The sequence below is a fragment of the Chlorocebus sabaeus genome, chromosome 14, assembly GCF_047675955.1.
Source record: "Chlorocebus sabaeus isolate Y175 chromosome 14, mChlSab1.0.hap1, whole genome shotgun sequence".
NCBI classification, from domain to species: domain Eukaryota; kingdom Metazoa; phylum Chordata; class Mammalia; order Primates; family Cercopithecidae; genus Chlorocebus; species Chlorocebus sabaeus.
The window spans coordinates 25,037,579-25,055,517 of NC_132917.1; the positions used below are offsets into that span (position 1 = coordinate 25,037,579).

The 17,939-nt window shown below is 52.9% G+C and overlaps 1 protein-coding gene across 20 annotated transcripts in view; it reads right to left on the reverse strand.

Moving 5' to 3' along the window:
* Positions 1-12,339: 12,339 nt before the first annotated feature.
* DTNB (dystrobrevin beta) overlaps positions 12,340-17,939 on the reverse strand; it is a 300,375-nt gene continuing 294,775 nt past the window's right edge. For 18 of the 20 annotated variants that reach the window (XM_073022855.1, XM_073022853.1, XM_073022854.1 and 15 more), the window contains 2 exons: positions 14,365-14,398; positions 12,340-12,650 (listed from right to left, as the gene is read on the reverse strand). In XM_073022855.1, coding sequence (XP_072878956.1) covers positions 14,394-14,398 — 5 coding nt within the window. In that variant the 3' untranslated portion in view covers positions 12,340-12,650; positions 14,365-14,393. The remainder of the gene's footprint in view (positions 12,651-14,364; positions 14,399-17,939) is intronic. The other 2 variants (XM_073022835.1, XM_073022851.1) reach the window with 1 other exon arrangement.

Sequence of the window (17,939 nt, forward strand, 5' to 3'; positions counted from 1 at the left end):
GTTTCAAGGACTTGAAAAAACTGCCCACCCACTGAGGGGGCAAGCAAGTTGCGACTGTGTGTATACCTGGTGGTGAGAGTGAGGTCTGCGAGGCGGTCCTCCCCATCCTGTCCTGGTCCTTACCTCCCATTCCAAGACCAGCCTCCACCCCAGAAGCAGATTTTCCCATGACTTGAGGGTTACAGTTTGGGCAGAGATTTGGCTCAGGGCGCTGGACTCCACCCCTCAACCTCTTTAAGTGGCCTTTTACTTGTCTGGGCAGGGGAGGCAAATCAGTGCCCCAAGCCTGAGCAGCCTTGCCAGACCTGGGGAGATCCTCAGCCACCTGGCACCAGGCATGGGGCTTGGGCCCTGGCAGCGCCAGGTTCCCTCATCCCCATCACTGTAGCCTCTCGCCTATGAGTCCAGGTAGCGTCTGGCCAGTGCGGTGTGACGTGGCTGGACTCACAGCGCCCAGTGGGTGGTGCAGACACTAGCGCCAGAGGAAGAAAGGAAAGCAACCATTATTATTCATTTACTATGTCCTCAGCCCTGCTCTGGGTGTCTCACACGTTTTAATATAATCCTTAGAACAACTAAATAGGTTGGAATTACCTTCATTTTATAGATGCAGAGAATAAGGCAGTGACCTGAGGTCACACTCTAGAAAGGAGCAGCGTCAGGATTCAAATGAAGGTATGCCTGCCCTCCAGAACCCATGCTTGTCCACTGAGCCCTATGGCTGCCCAGGAAGGCATGAGTCCCCAGGGATCCCAGGAACCCTCAGGGACCTCCCTGAGAAGCAGAGAAGAAGGCAAAGCCCTCGCTGGTGAGGACCCTTGGGAGCAAAGATGGGGACAGAAGGAGGAGACTTAGCATGGGGCCAGCAGGGTGCAGACTTGAGGGAAGAGGAAAGGGAGAAGATTCAAAAGAGCAAACTGAGGCAGGAGGTGACAGATTTAGACCAGGTCTTGGGAGATCATGGAGGAAGCCCGGGGCAACTGGAGGCGCCCCAGCAGGACTGGATGATTTAGGGACCAAGGTTGGAGCAGAGGGCAGGAATCACACATGTAAATGCTCCCAGGAGCCGGGCAGGTCACGTCAATGGGCAGGTGAGCTGAGGGTGGAGCACGGACAGAGCTGAGCAGGAGACAAGCAGGACGCGGGAGTTGGAGCAGGGTTGGGAGCCCTCAGACAATGGCCAGAGGCTGGGGCACAGGTGCTCAGTCTTTTCCAGGCAGCTGGGTGGGCAGCGGGCACACCAGACGATCATGGGTCCGGCCCCACACCTCAGCTCCCCTCTTAGCAACTATGCAAGCTTTCCATCCCCGAGTTTTCTCTACAAATGGACACCCTCGGCGTTGCCTTAAAACACGTATATATGAACCACACTAAAAAGCAGTCTTTTCCCCATCCCAGGGCCAGTCTGCACAATCATTAGGTTCTAACGTAAGCTTCATTTTCAGGCCAGCACACCCTCCGGGTCATAATACATTAGTCATTTGCCATTCAGAATTGGCACCCATTGTGTGCCAGAACTGTCTTTTAGCTCCTTCTCCCAGGTTTCAGGCTGGTAGGAACTGGCACCCACCGTGTGCCCACCACCCTGTCTTCTAGCTCCTGCTCCCATGTGTCAGGTTGGTCGGAACTGGCACCCACCGTGTGCCCTGCACCATGTCTTCCAGCTTCTGCTCCCATGTTTCAGGTTGGTGGGAAGCTTCCAAGTTATAAGTGTTTGGGAGAAAGTTTATACCTCATTTGGGTGTTCCCAGTGGGAATACCCTCAGCGGTAACTGGCACAGACTGAAATATTGCTTCCTGTGGGCCCTGGGGATTGGACTGTCTCCCACCTAGCCAGGAAGTGCCTCCAGGCAGGAGCCGACTCTTCTAGAGGCCTGAGACAGGCCCGCCTCTTTGCATAAGAACTTGTCCAGGATGCTTTAGCTTTGGGCTGGGGTGGGGTGGGTGGTGCATCATTCAGGAAGACAGGTGGATTTTTTTAAAACAATAAAATAGTACTATTATTTTTAAACTTTTTCGGACACTATCCTAGCATTTCATGTGTGTTGATTAACAGGTAGAAATGTAATTACCTGCATTATCTCTCTATATATTTAGTAAATCATTTGTGTGTTAGGTATTTGTCCACAAGCACTCATTTTAGTCACCAGGGATATTGGAGAACATAGTATCCACACATTTTGAGAGACCTGAAGGTGTATGTCACCATCCCTGACTTCAGGGACCTTACAGTTGGTTCAGGAAGATAAGAAAAGCACATGTTAAAAAGCGCAGAGGAGCCAGATGTGGAGGCTCAACTGTAATCCCAGCACTTTGGGAGGCCAAGGTGGGCCCAAGAGTTTGAGACAAGCCCCTTGCTTGAGCTCAGCCTGGGCAATATGGCAAAACCCTGTCCCTATTTAAAAAAAAAAAAAAAAAAAAAAAAGGCTGGGTGCGGTCCCCCAGGCCTGTAATCCTAGCACTTTGGGAGTCCAAGGCAGGTAGATCATGAGGTCAGGAGCTCAAGACCAGCCTGGCCAATATGGTGAAACCACATTTCTACTAAAAATATAAAAATTAGCTGGGCATGGTGGCAGACACCTGCAGTCCCAGCTACTCGGGAGGCTGAGGCAGAAGAATCGCTAAAACCCGGGAGGCCAGGGTTGCAGTCAGCCAAGATTGTGCCACTGCACTCTAGCCTGGGCTGGATGTCAAAAAATAAAATCCATCTCTTGGAATCCTGATTTTGGACTCCATCTCAAAAACAAACAAACAAACAAACAACAACAACAAAAAGCTAGCCAGGCATGGTGGCATTTGCTTACAGTCCCAGTTATTAATACTTGGGAGGCTAAGACGGGAAGATTGCTTGAGTCCGGGAAGTCAAGGCTGCAGTGACCCATGGTCACGGCACTGCACTTGAGCCTGGGTGACAGAGCAAGACACTGTCTCAAAAAAAAAGAAAAAAAAAAAAACTCTTGGGTTGAAGGCCCTGTGTGACTGGGCTGGGTGGGTGCTAATTTCATGACTCTGCCCTTGTTGAAGGGGCTTCTCTCTACTCTGCCTCAGTTCCTTGCTTCTCTAAAACTTCTCCTTTCCTACTTATAGCCCTGGGCCATCCTGGACAGGCATTGGCAGGCTCACCATCACTGTGGGACGGCCCAGGGTCATGTCTGCCAAGAATAACAGCACTTGAGAATTACCTATGCAAATTTTGCACTGACCAGTGATGAGCAAAATAATGTAACCCACATGTAGATTGGGGGTGTGGGGCTTTTGCCACTGGAGTTCCCCCGGCCTTGATGGTGGGAGCAGAGGCACAGTGACAGCAGACATTGGAAGCAGATGGCCAGGCCTAGGGAACCGTCTCTGACTCGGCAGTGAGGTCCCTCTCTGGCTGTTCTGTCCTAAAACCCCATGGCTTTGCACAGAAGTCACAAGGTAAAAGGGGATGGAATAATTGTGTGGACATTTTCCCACAAACCTGTGCTCCCCAGAAATTCAGTTGTCTTTTTTTTTTTTTTTTTGAGATGGCGTCTCACTCTGTAGCCCAGGCTGGAGAGAAATGGCACGATCTCGGCTCACCGCAACCTCTGCCTCCTGGGTTCAAGTGATTCTCCTGCCTCAGCCTCCCGAGTAGCTGGGATTACAGGTTCTCACCACCTCACCTGGCTAATTTGTGTATTTTTAGTAGAGATGGGGGTTTCGCCATGTTGGCCAGGTTGGTCTCGAACTCCTGACCTCAGGTGATCCACCCACCTCAGCCTCCCAAAGTGCTGGGATTACAGGCGTGAGCCACCATGCCCAGCCTGCCCTTGTAACTTTTAAGGTAAATCTGTGAAGAGATGTATTTATTTGCACTGTATGTGTTTCAGGTTGAGTTGATTTTGTTTTGACACGTTGATTCAAAATAAGGTGGACCCTTTGGAAAATCAGCTTGCTGAAGCCATTTATTCAGCGCCGCTCGAGGGGTTTAATTGAAAACAGCTGAGGCACACTGACATCACCACAGGCCTCCAGACTGAAACGGACCTCAGAGGAGGCGCGCTGGCTCAGAGGAGGGAAAGCCTGGCTTCAAAAGTCAGAGCCCGTGAAGCGAAGTTTTATCCGAGGAGGAAGGTTCTGCTGCAAAAATAGTTCCTTTAGTATGTTTTTAAAAAACAAAGAAGCAAGAGGAGCTGACCAGGCATATTTAAGAGCTTACAAGAATAGGGAACAGTGAAGAACTCACTGGAACTCTGAAAGCAGCCTTGGATAGGCTGTGATGAGCAAGTGAATGGACGTCATGAGACAGTATGGTTTCTGTTATTTCCTAACTTGCTGCCATTTTATTTATTTATGGTTGGACTCTTCTTCCCTTAGTACTCTTCTGTCCCCTGTATTTGGTGATGAATAATTGCTTTGTGCAGTTGTTCTGCAGCCTCCTACCTTGGGCTGCAGAGACAACATCTAACGCACAGCTGGGCTCCAGGGCCTCGCGCTCCTGGTGTGGATGGCAAATGAAGAACTGTTTCTCATTTTCATGCAACTTGTACTTATTTGTCCCACTAATTTTGCAAGGAACTTACAAGAAGCAGAGAGAGGAGGAGGACGCCCTCTGTTTGGTCACATTAGTGCAGATCCGTCACTGGAAGACCTGCTTCTGGGAGGACGAATATCCCATGTGGAGGGGCCCTACCGCCAGGTGGTCAGGAAACCTTGGTTACCAGGCCAAAAGCATTGTCGTCAGTGCCAGAAGATGTTTGGTGAGGTGACTTAGGCAGGGAGGGTGGGGTGAGGGCTCAGTTGGCCTAACGCCAGGATATGAAGCGAGTGATGTAGCATTTTTTCCAGGGGAAAGTGTCCTTACACACCCCATTCAAAGGTTTAATATGATTCTAAGCAGTAGGAGCAGTTCCTCTGGTGACAGAGGAGGCCTGGAAGGGGCAACACAGCCTGCAGGGACCCGCCACTCCCTCCCCGTGTGGCCCTGGGCCATGTGATTTGCCTGGCTTCGGCTTCTTGAGCTGTCCTGATGGTTCCTTCACACTTGAATGTTCTATGACTCTCTGACTAGCCTGAACCCTTAAGTGGCAGTGGGAATGTCACAGCCTCTTTGTGGGGCTAAAGATTCCATTTCTGTTGATTCCCCCGTACAGAGTCTGGGTGGGTGTTGGTGGAGCCAGGTGAGTCTCCTTAGTGTGAGGCCTGGCCAGGGAGGAATGTGACAGGTGGGGTGAGCGATCCTTCAGAGGCACGGGGCCCCCAAAGACCTTCCAGTCCTGCTCCGCAGAGCCAGGGTGCAAGATGACGGGCCCCAGGATGTTTTAAGGTGAAAAAATAGCAGATCTGGGCGATTATTTCTCCATTGTGGTTTTCAAAATGGGCAAACCAGGTTCCCATTAAGCCAACTGACTCAACACTCCACTTCTTTCCCTGAGCCACTCCCTGCTCTCTCCCTCAAAATCTTCTTTGAAATCTTGCTGCCATTTCATCACATTAGCAAGTTGACACCGTGGTGATGACTAAACTCTGATTTTTTAAATCTTGCGCAAATTGCTATCTAAGGGGTCTGCGGAGTCATGCCCTACAAATCATAAATTCTCATCAGATGGGTTTTATTTAACCCTGTATATTGTGACTTACTTTCCAGCCTGACTCTGGCTGGCATAACATTATGAGACAAGGAAGAAAATAAAAATATTTTACCCCAAAACATGTTTCTTTGCCATATTTTGAAATGGCGCTGCACAAAGCTGTTTTTTTTGTGGGGGAAAAATTTGCATCTGTAAAGAATCTCTATTATAGTAGCTAGATCTTTTTCTTCCTGACCCTCCCAAGCCTAAAGAGATTAACTAAGATCTGAATAGGAAACTTTTGTCATCTATTGTCTCTAAGGGCAGCCACTATTAGACTTCAAAAGAACTTTTTCCACAATCTTCACCTTAACCTGAACATTCCCTTTCTATGAATCCCAGGTGTTTAGACAAACTCAACCAATTGTCAACCAGAAAATGTTTAAATTCACCTATAGCCTGGAACCACCGCCCCTCCCACCCGCCACCTTTTGAGTTGTCCCGCCTTTCTGGACCAAACCAGCGAATTTCTTAAATGTATTTGATTAATGTCTCATGCCTCTCTAAAATGTATAAAACCAAGCTGTGCCCCGACCACCTCGGGCACATGTTCTCAGGACTTCCTGAGGCTGTGTCATGGGTCATAGTCACTCATATTTCGCTCAGAATCTTCAAATATTTTACAGAGCTCGACTCTTTTCGTCGACAATGGGAAGTGATGGAGCATCAGAGCCCAACAGACAGACGGGGTTTCTCCTTTCTAACTACGTGAGGACGCCCGACCTCTCCAGGCCCTGTTCACCTGGGAACCGATAACATCACGTCACAGTTTTGCTGAGCAGATGTCACTAAGATCACATAGGTGAGCACACCTGGCACACAGTAGGTACTTCACATGCACTTGTTCCCTTCCCTTTAGAGCCAAGACCTCTTGAAGAAACCCACCTGGATCTGGTCACCAGTGACTCAGAAGCCCAACGTGCATGCACCTTACATAACCGCCACACGCTATCCTGTGTGTCACGATGTCGCTATACTTTCGGTTCTAGTGTTTTCCTTTATTCACTCCCTCCTAGGTGTCTTTAAGCAGCTCTGCTCTCTGGTTTCCGCAAGCAGAGCTCCATTTTCTCGGTATCGCTCCACGGTGCCTGGATGGTGCTCTCTAGGCCCTGGGGGCTGGCTGTGATTTCTGAGCTTCAAAGATCCCCCAGACCCCTGCTGGAAGTGAGTTCCTCCTGCCTTGGGTGTGCCTGGGTGTGCTGAGTCGAAAGGCATTTTTTTTTTTTTTTTTTTTTTTTTTTGCGGGGAACTGTGTGTGCACAACACAGCGAGGGAGTGACCTAGTCCAGGGAGCCGTCTCCCTTTGACACAGCACGCAGAGGAATAAAGACCCAGGCTCTATCATAAAATGGGGGCAGGTAAAGAGCAGTTAGGCGAGGGGGCGTGGGAGTCAGGGTAGGGGCCTCAGTAAACAGTGTTGAACAAGGGCCTCTCCCAGCTCCACCCTGGCTTTAAACCCCACGGTTTGTAGTTCAGCTCCAGAGGCCTTCCAATGACCCCAATCTCATTCCTCTCGACTCAACAGTGATGGCAGAAGGCAGGAAGATAAGCTGGACTCCTTGAAGCCAACACCCCCCAGGGAAATTCCATCACCCGCCTTGAGCACTGTAGACGGGGCTGGGGTAAGGGTGGGATGTGGGGAGAAGGGCGGGGCTGGGGAGATAAGAGCCTTCCGGGGTGGAGGAGGCAGCCAGTGAGGCCAGGGACTACGCTGGGGCAGGGGCCGGGCTAGGGGGCAGGATCCCAGCGGAAGGCCATCTGTAGCCCTGGCCCTGGCTAATGGGATATCCTGGTGGAAAGCAAGTGGGGATCTAATTAGGGTAAAATCCAGGGCTAATGAGCTGTGGAAACAACGGGACAAAGGAACGATTCCCACAAGCTCAGGATGCGACTCGGAGAGTCCACCTCAACTCGGCCTCCTTCCCAGCTTTTCTACCCCAGGGCCCTTCCTGGCTTCCTTCCTCCGCCTTCCCTGGCCTCAGACCTGCCGTGCGGCCACCGTATCCCAGTGTCCATGGCTCCCCCTCAGCTCCAGCTCTGCCTCTCTTCCCATCCCTTTCGTTCTCTTTCCCTCTCCTTGCCCCTGGTTCTTCAGCCCACGTGTCCCTGGCGTCACCCTGCTGTTCTCGGTATGCCTCGTTTCTTTGTTCTCCTCCTCCGGGAGTGGGAAGAGCTAGGCTCTGGGCTCCCGGGGTAGGCTGGGTGGCAAAGGGTGAACCCGGAATGGTTGCCTAGGCAATGAGGAAAGTAGGACAAACACCAACCAGCAATCAGGAGAAAAGGGAAGCCCAGGGAGGAGGGGACTGCGTCCCAGCCCAGCCTGGAGACCTCCTTGCTAACCCTCAGCCCCACTGTCCCCATCCTGGCTCATCCCCAGAAGCTGGTCCAGAAGGAAGCTCCAGCGTCTCTGCAGGAGCTCCTGCCTGGCTCCCTCACAGCCGACATTTGCGCAAGGCCCTTGGGCCAGAGCGATTCCTGGGCGGCCTGCCTCCTCGCTGCGTGGCCTCCTTCTCAGCAGGCCCAGGGCATATTCCTTCTTCCAAAAGACCAGCCCATCAGGGCAGCCCTAAGAAGGCACACGAGCAAGGCCAAGGAGGGCAGGGTCCTCACCAGGGCAGCTCCCTGCTGTTTCTGGCTGGGAAGCAGAGGACATGCTGCTTCTTGTCGGCACCCATGGCCAATAGGTTTTGTGGAGGAGGAAGGAGGAACCATGGGGCCTTCTCTGATGGAAAGGAAAGGAAGAGGCTTGGGATTGGGAGAAGCTGTGGGGAGGACTTCCAGATGCTTCAGATGTGGGGCCCAGGCTGAACCTCCTCAGTGAGGGCCATGGGTGCCTGGCACAGGAGGCATTTCCAGGCAGGGAGGGAAAGAGACAAAGTGACTAAGGTTTTGGGACATACCATGGTGGTGGAGACAGCGTGGCTCACGCTGAGGCCTGAACAAAAAGCCTGATGGGTACAGGTGCCCTTCAGGCCGGAAGGCGGGGGGCAGGGCGGCCAGCTGCCCCAGTCCTGAGTCAGGCGCTGAGTCAAAGGCCTTGCTTTCCAGGGCTCCAGCACCGGCTGCTCTCCTGGGGAGAACAGCAGCACCTGTGGCCTGCATTGTCCAAGCCAGGGGCCCCACCAGGGTGTGCCCATGGCCACGCTTGTGCTCTGAGGACTCTCTGTGCCCCTCACCAAGATGGGGTGAGATTATCTGCTTGTGCCACTACCCGTGGCTTCAGGCCTATGAACTCTGCCTGGGAGTGTGGCCATTGCTGTAGGCCAAGCTTCGGACAGGTGTTTCTGCCACCTGGTTGAGGACTTGCTGGGGCTGACCCAGCCCATCACTGACTGCGTGGTAACGGACTCTTTCCGAGGCAGCAGTGAGCTGGGTCCCAGGGGGCTGTGAGGTCTCTGTATGTTCGCCGTGACTCCTGAACTCAAGGACACACCCCTGGGTTCCTCAGGTCCCACTCTTCCCAGTCTCCCCTCCCACCCATGAGCCCAAGGACCCATCCTTCTCAGCACCTAGAACAGATTCTGAGTAGGGACCACAGCCTTTTCCTCCCCTGGGTGGCCTCACTTTGCACCCACTGTCCTGAGTCTGGTGTGTTCATAGGGCAGCCGGTTCCTCCAATTGCACCCTTCACTGTACAGTTGTGAACTGAGACCAGATTCCAACCTTAAGCTCTAAGACCCTGGAGCCAGTGAGGCCTGAAGGCCTGAGGAAGGGGCTTCGTGCCCAGCACACAGTTGATGCCCGTGAAGAATCTTCCTGAATAAACAATTTCACCTCTAGCCTGTGAGTCCCTTCTGAATCTTCACCTTTATCAACGATAGGCTCCATTTGTTCAGAAATACAAGGATGGCTACCTGGTGTTTGTGTCTTCAACACCTGCCTCCCACCTCCATTCCCAGCAAGTTCTAGTTCTCATGACCTCCCTTAGATATTTTAAATTTTCCACATGAAAGCACTCACAATCCATTCAAACTGTCACAGAACTAGTAGACTCATATTGCTTTCTGGAACTGGTGAAAGGATTTGATGCCCATTTCTTTTATGCCATGGTCCTACTCCAGCTGTCCACCCTTGGAAGTAGGAGGCAGAGGGAAGATGGAGGCAGTGTCCTCCACCTGTTTGCAGACATGCCTGTGCAGGAGGCAGGAGAGACTCCAAGCTCGCTACCTACAGAGTTCGGCTTCCCAAGCGAGGTTAACTGCAGAGAAGGCATCAGAGTCCCTGGGATCTGCTACTTTAACTGGGGAGGCCTGTAACATCGAATTACTAGGTTCTCTAGTAATCATTTTCCCTCTGAAAAGAATAACGCCCATGGGAGACAGAGCTTCGGGGAGGCTGAAGCAGCCCATCTGGGCCTGGATGTTGTTTCATGTGGAAGATGGTATTTGCATCCTGGAGAAAGCATCTTGGTGTTGAGGCTCTGGCTGTGGGGGTTAGATGCCTGTAGCACCCCCTCTCCCCTGACATCCCTCCTGAGCCAGGCAGGCCTTCAGCACCCCTACCACTGAAACTCTAGACTGAGAAGTAACCCCCTCAGTCACTGGGCCTCCACGATGTTGGTCTTCTGTAACTTACAGGCCTTGCCTCAATGCTGCCCCGCTTCACATCTGGGAGAGTCTTTATTGATTGCTGGGGACCAAAACCAACTTAGACTAGGGATCCTAGTTCCAGCACACATCCCCAGGGCCCTTTCTTCCTTTAAAATAGGTGGCTGACTCTGGCCTTTCTTCACTGACAGGCAATGTCTTCCCGCACTGCTTTGTTTTCTTCTTCATCTAAGTGTCATCCCGTGAATCTCACAGTGTGGTCTTTGGACCAACAGCACCACCATCACCTGCAAGCTTGTTAAGTGCAAATTCTCTGGTTCTACCCAAGACCTGCTGAATCAGAGACTCTATCCATATTTTAACAAGCCCTCCAGGGGATTCACGGGCACGCTGAAGTCTGAGAACCACTGGTGCAGTATATTACCTAGGAGCCCTGAGAAGGACACTTCATTTAGTTTTCTGATCCACACAAGGAGAACCTGTCCAGGCGCATGAGGCTTGCAGCTACAGAGTGTCTTCCCAAGGAAGGCGGGCTACTGACCTCCCACATGTCCCGCATGGAACCCATCAGCTGAGCCCTGGCAGTGCAGAGGCCAGAGGCCAGACTGGGAATTCACCGAATGCCTCTTCATGAGCTCTCTTCTTCCAGAAGGTGCAGCAGGAATTCAGATGGCTGTAGGCATTGCCATAGCAACTGCACCCCTCCGAAGCGCTTATGGGCTGCAGGAGCACAGTAAGCAGAGTGAAGAGGGGCGCGTCTGCCAGTGGATGAAGCCTCACCAGCAGAGGAGAGGGGCCACGAAGGGAAGAGGAGGCTCAGGATGGCTGGGACTTATGGACAAGAACTTGGTGGAGCTGTTGCTTCCTCAAGACCCACGATGTATTAGGTAGCCCTCCAGGGGTCCTCCGGCACAGAAAAACAGTGCCAGCCAGGCTATGGTGCTGCTGCATGGCAGCCTGGCTCACCCAGGAGTCAGTGATGCCGCAGTCTCTCAAAAGACCGTCTACCTAGGTTAAATTAGGCTGCTCAGTGGTCCCAGAGCAATTAAGATGGAAGTGCCCATCTTCCTTCTGTGATGACCATCTGTGTTCCTCGCCAGGGTTGAGGAAAGGGACCCAGTTCCAAACGTCTGACAGGGATGTGGGTCCTAAAGCAGACGCCAACAGTTATGAGGGAGCTCGGGGCTTAGGTAATGGCAGATATTCTAGCTCTACAAGACATCAACCTTAGCAAGAACCAGCATCACCAGAGTGCACCCAGTACCTGAGTGCTGGCCTCAGAGCTGAGGACAGAGAGTCAGCAGGGGCTTGGGCAGAGGAGAGGGCCCCATGCCCTTGGAAACAGGGATCCCTGCTTGCCTGGAAGGCCAGAGAGGGGCCACGGTGAGCGGAACCCCGTGGAAAATTCGGGGGGACACAGTGCCAACCAATGGGAAGATGAGCTATGGGGGAGAAGAGACAGAGAGGAAAGGATGGAAGGAGTGAATACCCACCCCTTCTATTTTACCCTGACTGGGCCTTGGCAGGCTTCCCTGGGACTCCATCCGTGCGCGGCCAGGAGTTGATCCCACCGGCTCTGCACAGACCTCCTCAAAGCCAAGGTCAGGGGTCTGCAGAGGTGGGTGGGGGATGCCAGGGAGCCAGCTGTGGGGCTTCTCGCTTCATTACAGTCACTGCCCTTTATAAATATTTATAGCAGTTCTTCTGCTAAAAATAACATCCTGGAGCCCAGGGAGGATGAAAAAATAAATGAAAATCACCGGGAACGGGACTTGATCACGTGTACCCGAGCCCAATGGACCCCTAAGGCGAAAGGCTGCGAGCAGCGCCCCCGGCGGCGCGCCCCCTGGCGGCCACGGAGTCCGCGGCGCAGAGTCCCTCCCGCCCTCTGCCAGGCGGCCGGGCGGCCCGGCAGCGGCGCGCGGCGCGATCTCCGCCCCTCCCTCCCGGGTTGCAGGCGGCGGCATCACACGGGGCGGGCGGAAGCCTAACCAGTATGAGGCTATTTTTAGCACCGTGGCCAGGGTGTGAATGTCTACAGAGCCGAGCAAGGCCTGACGCTTTCTTTGCACGCTAGAAGAAACCTGTTGGTTCTTAAAGGTCAAAGATAAGGAAACTTGTGCCCCCACGTTTGGGAACACCCCACGTGCTGGCCAGACGCCAGGCAGAGTTCCATCAGGTCACAAACACACAAGAGCTTGGTGCTTTTTCTTTTCTCTTTTCAACCTCCAGGTAAATTCCTGATGCAGAGATGAGACCATGCCCTGAGGGGAGTGATGAAGGTGCTAGTACATGCAGGGCTGTGCAGGGGGAGGCCCACCAGCTGTGTCACGCAGCCCCTCCCCGCTTCCCACCGGCTCTGGCTCCCCTCTCCCTGGCGGGTGGAGTGACGTCTGGCAGCCTGCAAGCCTGGTCCAGGTGTGCGGTGGAAAGATGGAGAGGAATGTGCCTCTGGGGGAAGACCTTGCCTTCGCCATGTCGGCGCCAGCTTGCTCCTCGTCCTCTGTGCCTGCGCAAGACACACACACCGTTAGTCACGGGCACTGCTGAGGGTTCAGGACAAAAGCTGCTAATATCTACTGCGAACAGGAGGCCCTGCGGGGAGGGGCTGCTAGGATGCTGGGCGCCTTTCAAGCGCTGAGCTGAAGGGTGGTACCTAGGGTCCTCTGCCACCATTCCTAAGAGTCAGGAAGTGTTTCCGTGGAGAACTGGGTTCACAATGCAAGGTTTGGAATGGGGTGCTTTCTTGGGGAGAACTGTGGTCCAGGAGAAGGGCAGGGAGGAGTGAGGTGTGCTGATGAATACTAAGAGGAAAGGGAGGAAGCCTCAGCCCCAGGCCATCAGACCGCAGGCCCGGGCATCCATGGAACCGCGGCGCCCAAGTTGCTTTTAGTTTAACTCCCGACTGTTGGTGTTTCTCATCACCCCTGATGTGGGTCAGAGAGGGCACGATTAGGAGGCAGAAAAACCGGCTCCAATTCTGCTTCTGGCTACAGCTTCTGGTGTGGGGCTTTGGTTTCCTCCATGTGCAACAAGGCGGTGGGGCACATGGCTCTGCCACGTTTCCTTGCACCCCAGTTCCTTCTGCCCGGGGGAGAGAGGGGCTCTGGCAGGCTCCTGCAGGGCGAGTCAGTTCCTGATTTCCCTCCTCGGCTGCCACAGCCTAGGCTTGCTTGGGAAAGGGCCTTGCCTGAATGTGCACAGTGAGTTTAGGGAGAAGCGTCTCTCCAAGCCCCTGGGGCACTGTGATTTCCAGGGCAGCGAGAGAATGCGCGTGGCCCAGGTGCTGCCCACCTCTCAGCTTGCACAATCCAGAGTCAGCGCAGGCTGAGGCTGCAGGGGCCCCAGGGGAACGGGCAGAGCCCTTCAATGGCCTGGCGCAGTTGGGCTGAGAGGGCCAGAAGCTATTCCAGGATGACAAGACTTGGGAAGGTCTGAAAAAACTCCTTTTCTGGATTGTGGGGCCAGGGCCCTGGCTTTTTCACCTGAGGAAGATGCCTAATTTTTAAATATAAGAAGTGGGGGAAGGGGGAGGGAAAAGATTTTAAAAAGGAGAAGTCTGATATCTTGGCGCTGGGACTAGAAAGAGTTAAGGTGTTGAGATGGAAAATGGGAATGACTAATTCCTAAAGGCAATGAGCATCTGCCACTGGAGCAGTCTGTACTTTTCTGCACTGCTTCTTCAGGAAGTGAGAAGCTGCAGCTTGGCCGGGCACCATGGGTAGCGGCTTGGTCAGCCCTGTATGTAGTGTGATCCTGCATGAATCACATGTCTGTGGGTTAGGGACTGTGACTCGGTGCAGTGCTGGGTGACAGAATCCAGGGACGCAGTGGCTGTGGTTTGGATCCCAGGAAGGAAGTGAGCAGTGGCTGTGGTAAAGGAGCATGGGAGGCAGTGCTCCCCAGGGAGGTGGCCTTGCTCAGCACGCCCTGTTTCAGCCAACGGTGTTGGGTCTGCCAACGCCATTCCAACACAGAGGTCACCAGGCCATGCCCAAGGACCAGCCATGCAGACAGTGCCGTGCAAGACAGGACAGGGCCTAGAAATAGGGCAAGGAGGGCACATGGCCAGGGTGGGCAAAGGGAAGGGACAGTCAGGCTCTTGCATCTTCACCTGTTAGGACTGTCCTGGCTTGGGACCTGTGACTGCAGAAAGGGAGGGGAAGGGAAGATGTTGAGGAAGGAGGGAGGGGCCGTGGGGAGGCAGAGGACTCTGTACTCACCTGAGCTTCCTCTGTGTCCGGCTCCTCTGCTAACCTGTGGCAGCACAGGCAGAAACAACACGCTGAGGTCACGGCCAGGTCTCCTCATGCCCCAGACTATGCTTCCCTGAACCACCCACCCCAGGGGCTTCCTTGCTTCTCCCCTGTTACTTGTATGTTGACTTTTCCCACCCAGGTATGACAGCAGGGTAGAGTCATACTTTCTACTACCATAGCCAACCCAAGGCAGCCATGGAGACAGAGGCTTCTCAGGAGAAGGAAAGTCATTAAAAATGGAATCAAATCTCCTTAAATCCAGGGAGCAGTTACAAGAGGGGGGCAAAGCCTACCCAGCTCTAAAAGTTCCCCAAGGGACTGCACCTTGGGTGAGGGCAGTCCCCCTCCTGCAGATAGTCTGCTTGGAAAAGCCATGAGCTTGCTCACCCGGGGCTCGAGCACTGCTTGGCCCCTCCTGAGCCTGTTCTGTTCTCTGAGGGCCACTGCTCTCCAGCCTTGCACCAGGGCTCTTTATGGATGCAAACTGGATTTACAGCCCCCACACCGGGATGGCAGGGTCTGGGAGGGGAGATTCTGAAGGACACAGGAGCGTAACATGAGGCTCTGGAGGGTGGAGAAGACATACTATGGGGGAAGGTGTCAGTCTGTGCTTCTTCTATGTGTCTTGGTTACACTTCTCTGAGAAGATGCATAGGAGGAAGGGTACCCCAATGGAGCAGAAGCGTTCCCCAGGATGCAGCCAGCCAGCCAGCCAGGGGCGAACAGGGAGAGGCGTGAGGTAGGGGTGAATATGGCAGGGAAGTTCAGCTTGGTCCAGATTCTTCAAAAGTCCCATTTGACTCTCAGTTTCCCTATCGAGCAGACTGTTTGCCTGACAGTGCTGACCAAATTCTGTTTATATTACGTCAGCATGGTTTCAATCCCAAAGAAGCAAATATACTCTCTCTCTCTCTTTACAGTTGACAGTTACAGATCTCTGGTGTCCAGGTGACTGCAGTTAGTTCTAGGTCTGTAAAATTTCAGGCCTAGCTCATGGCAGAGAATCAGGAGGTCCACCCACAAAAACACTTAGTCTTATAAAAATGCCTATGTATCAGCTACATTGTAGTTTCAGGGACATATCATAGGACCTATATAATGTGGAGAGCCAAACATAAAAATCTCTACCATCTCTCACCCCAGCTATTAACACTCTTGGCCTTAGGGATGACACCAGAAAGTCACATAAAATTCAGGCATTCCCACAAAAAGATTTCACATAGACATACAGACATTCTAGTATATGCATTGAAAGACAGACAAGGAGCTCTAAGGGCAAGAGGCACAGAAACAAGAGATGAGGACAGGGCAGTGTAGGTGTAAAGACAGCACCCTGGGGCCTGGAGGCCTGGGCAAGGGAAACCCAGTCTGATGAGGACAGGGCAGTGCAGGTGCAGAGACAGCACCCTGGGGCCTGGAGGCCTGGGCAAGGGAAACCCAGTCTGATGAGGACAGGGCAGTGCAGGTGCAGAGACAGCACCCTGGGGCCTGGAGGCCTGGGCAAGGGAAACCCAGTCTGATGAGGACAGGGCAGTGCAGGTGCAGAGACAGCACCCTGGGGCCTGGAGGCCTGGGCAAGGGAAACCCAGTCTGATGAGGACAGGGCAGTGCAGGTGCAGAGACAGCACCCTGGGGCCTGGAGGGTCAGGCAAGGGAAACACGGTCTGATTCCCATGTGAGGCACGGCCCACACTCAGAATGGAACCAGGATAAGGGCTGGAGTTCGTGGCCAGGGCATGGCCTCAGTGGCTGGGGCAGAGTCCTAGGTTTGCTTTGGGGGAGTGAAAGGGACTGAGGAGAGGCCATGGGAAAAAGCTACTGGGGAAGGGAGGGGCAGGTGAAGGGAGGCCAGAGATGCAGCTGTTACGTCTTCAGCCAGGAACATTCCACACGAATGCTGGGATTTGGTTGGCATGTGCGTGTGTGTGTGCATGTGTTTGGAGCATGTGTTTACACCAGTGTAAATTTATCTCTGTGTATCTCTTCACCTCTTGCCCTCCTGCCTTCTTTCGTATGTGTGTGCAGAAGTCAACTGTTTCTACATTTCTATGAAGCATTCCTAGATGTCTGAAACACTACTCTCTCTAATGTGACCTTTTATTTTTATTTCTTAGAGATAGGGCTTTGCTCTGTCACCCAGGCTGGAATGCAGTGGCATGACTATGGCTCACTGCAGCCTTACATCCTGGGCTGAAGCAATCCTGCCTCTGGCTCCCAAGCAGCTGGGACTACAGGTGTGCACTACCACATCTGGCTAATTACTTTTATTTTTTGTAGAGATGGGGTCTTGCTATGTTGCTTACGCTGGTCTCGAACTCCTGGCATCAAGTGACTCCCCTGTCTCAGCCTCCCAAAGTGCTGGGATTACAGGCGTGAGCCACCATGGCCAGCCTAGTCTGACCTTTTGGCGTCCATGCCACATACGTCATTCTCATCAACTCAGTGGTGCTGCTGTCCACTTCCTCCCAGGACTAGCTCAGACTCACTAGATGATTTCAGAATCTGCAGAATGTTCTTCCTCTTCTCCCAGTTTCTTCCTCAGCAATTTCAGTTCCTTGCTGACAAATTCCTTGCCCCCTAAGACTCCAAAGACCTCTCTCTCTTAGCCACACTAGCCCCTATGGGCCAAGAACACTCCAGACCTGCTGTCCCATAGGTTTCCCTTTCTTGTCACAGCTTCCTTACCTGTAGCTCCCACTTGACTTATATCCTTCCTTAAATAAGACCACTCCACTTCCCTTAGTCTACCAGTTCTGCTCAGACTAAAGCATGGGTATTAGAGTTAAACTCAGGCTGTGCCATTTATCACCTGCAGGTTCTTTCACTCCCCAGAGCCTTCTTCAGAATTCCACCCTGGGAGGGCTGCTGCTGGCTCCTCCGCATCCTTCCTGCTCTCCCTACCTTCACCTCGGGGTGACCAGCCACTGCATTTCTCTCCCCTGATAAGGAACTCTCTATCTCATCACCCCATTTATTTCCTTTGATTTGCTCATTTATTGACCTCCTACTAAGCACCAGGCACTGGAACACAACATGAACAAAACAGACTAAAATCTCTGCCTTGGGGAACTGATGTTTAGGAGGAATCCAGCAACTAACACATTAATGTGCGACAGAAGGACAGCTCACCCTCAAATATCCAAAGAAAATTTTGTTTTCTGTTCAGTATAACATAGAAGGATGAAGATTAAGAGCACGAAGTTTGGAGTCAGAAAGACCCAGTTCTCTGCTTTTTTTTTTTTTTGAGACAAAGTCTCTCTTTGTTGCCCAGGCTGGAGTGCTGTCGCATGATCTTGGCTCACTGCAACCTCTGCCTCCTGAGTTCAAGGGATTCTCCTGCCTCAGTCTCCCGAGTAGCTTCGATTACAGGCATGCACCACCACACCTGGCTAATTTTTGTATTTTTAGTAGAGACAGGGTTTCACCATGTTGGCCAGGCTGGTCTCGAATTCCTGGCCTCAAGTGATCCACCCACCTCGGCCTCCCCAAGTGCTGGGATTATAGGCGTGAGCCACCACACCCGGCCTAATCTCTGCCAT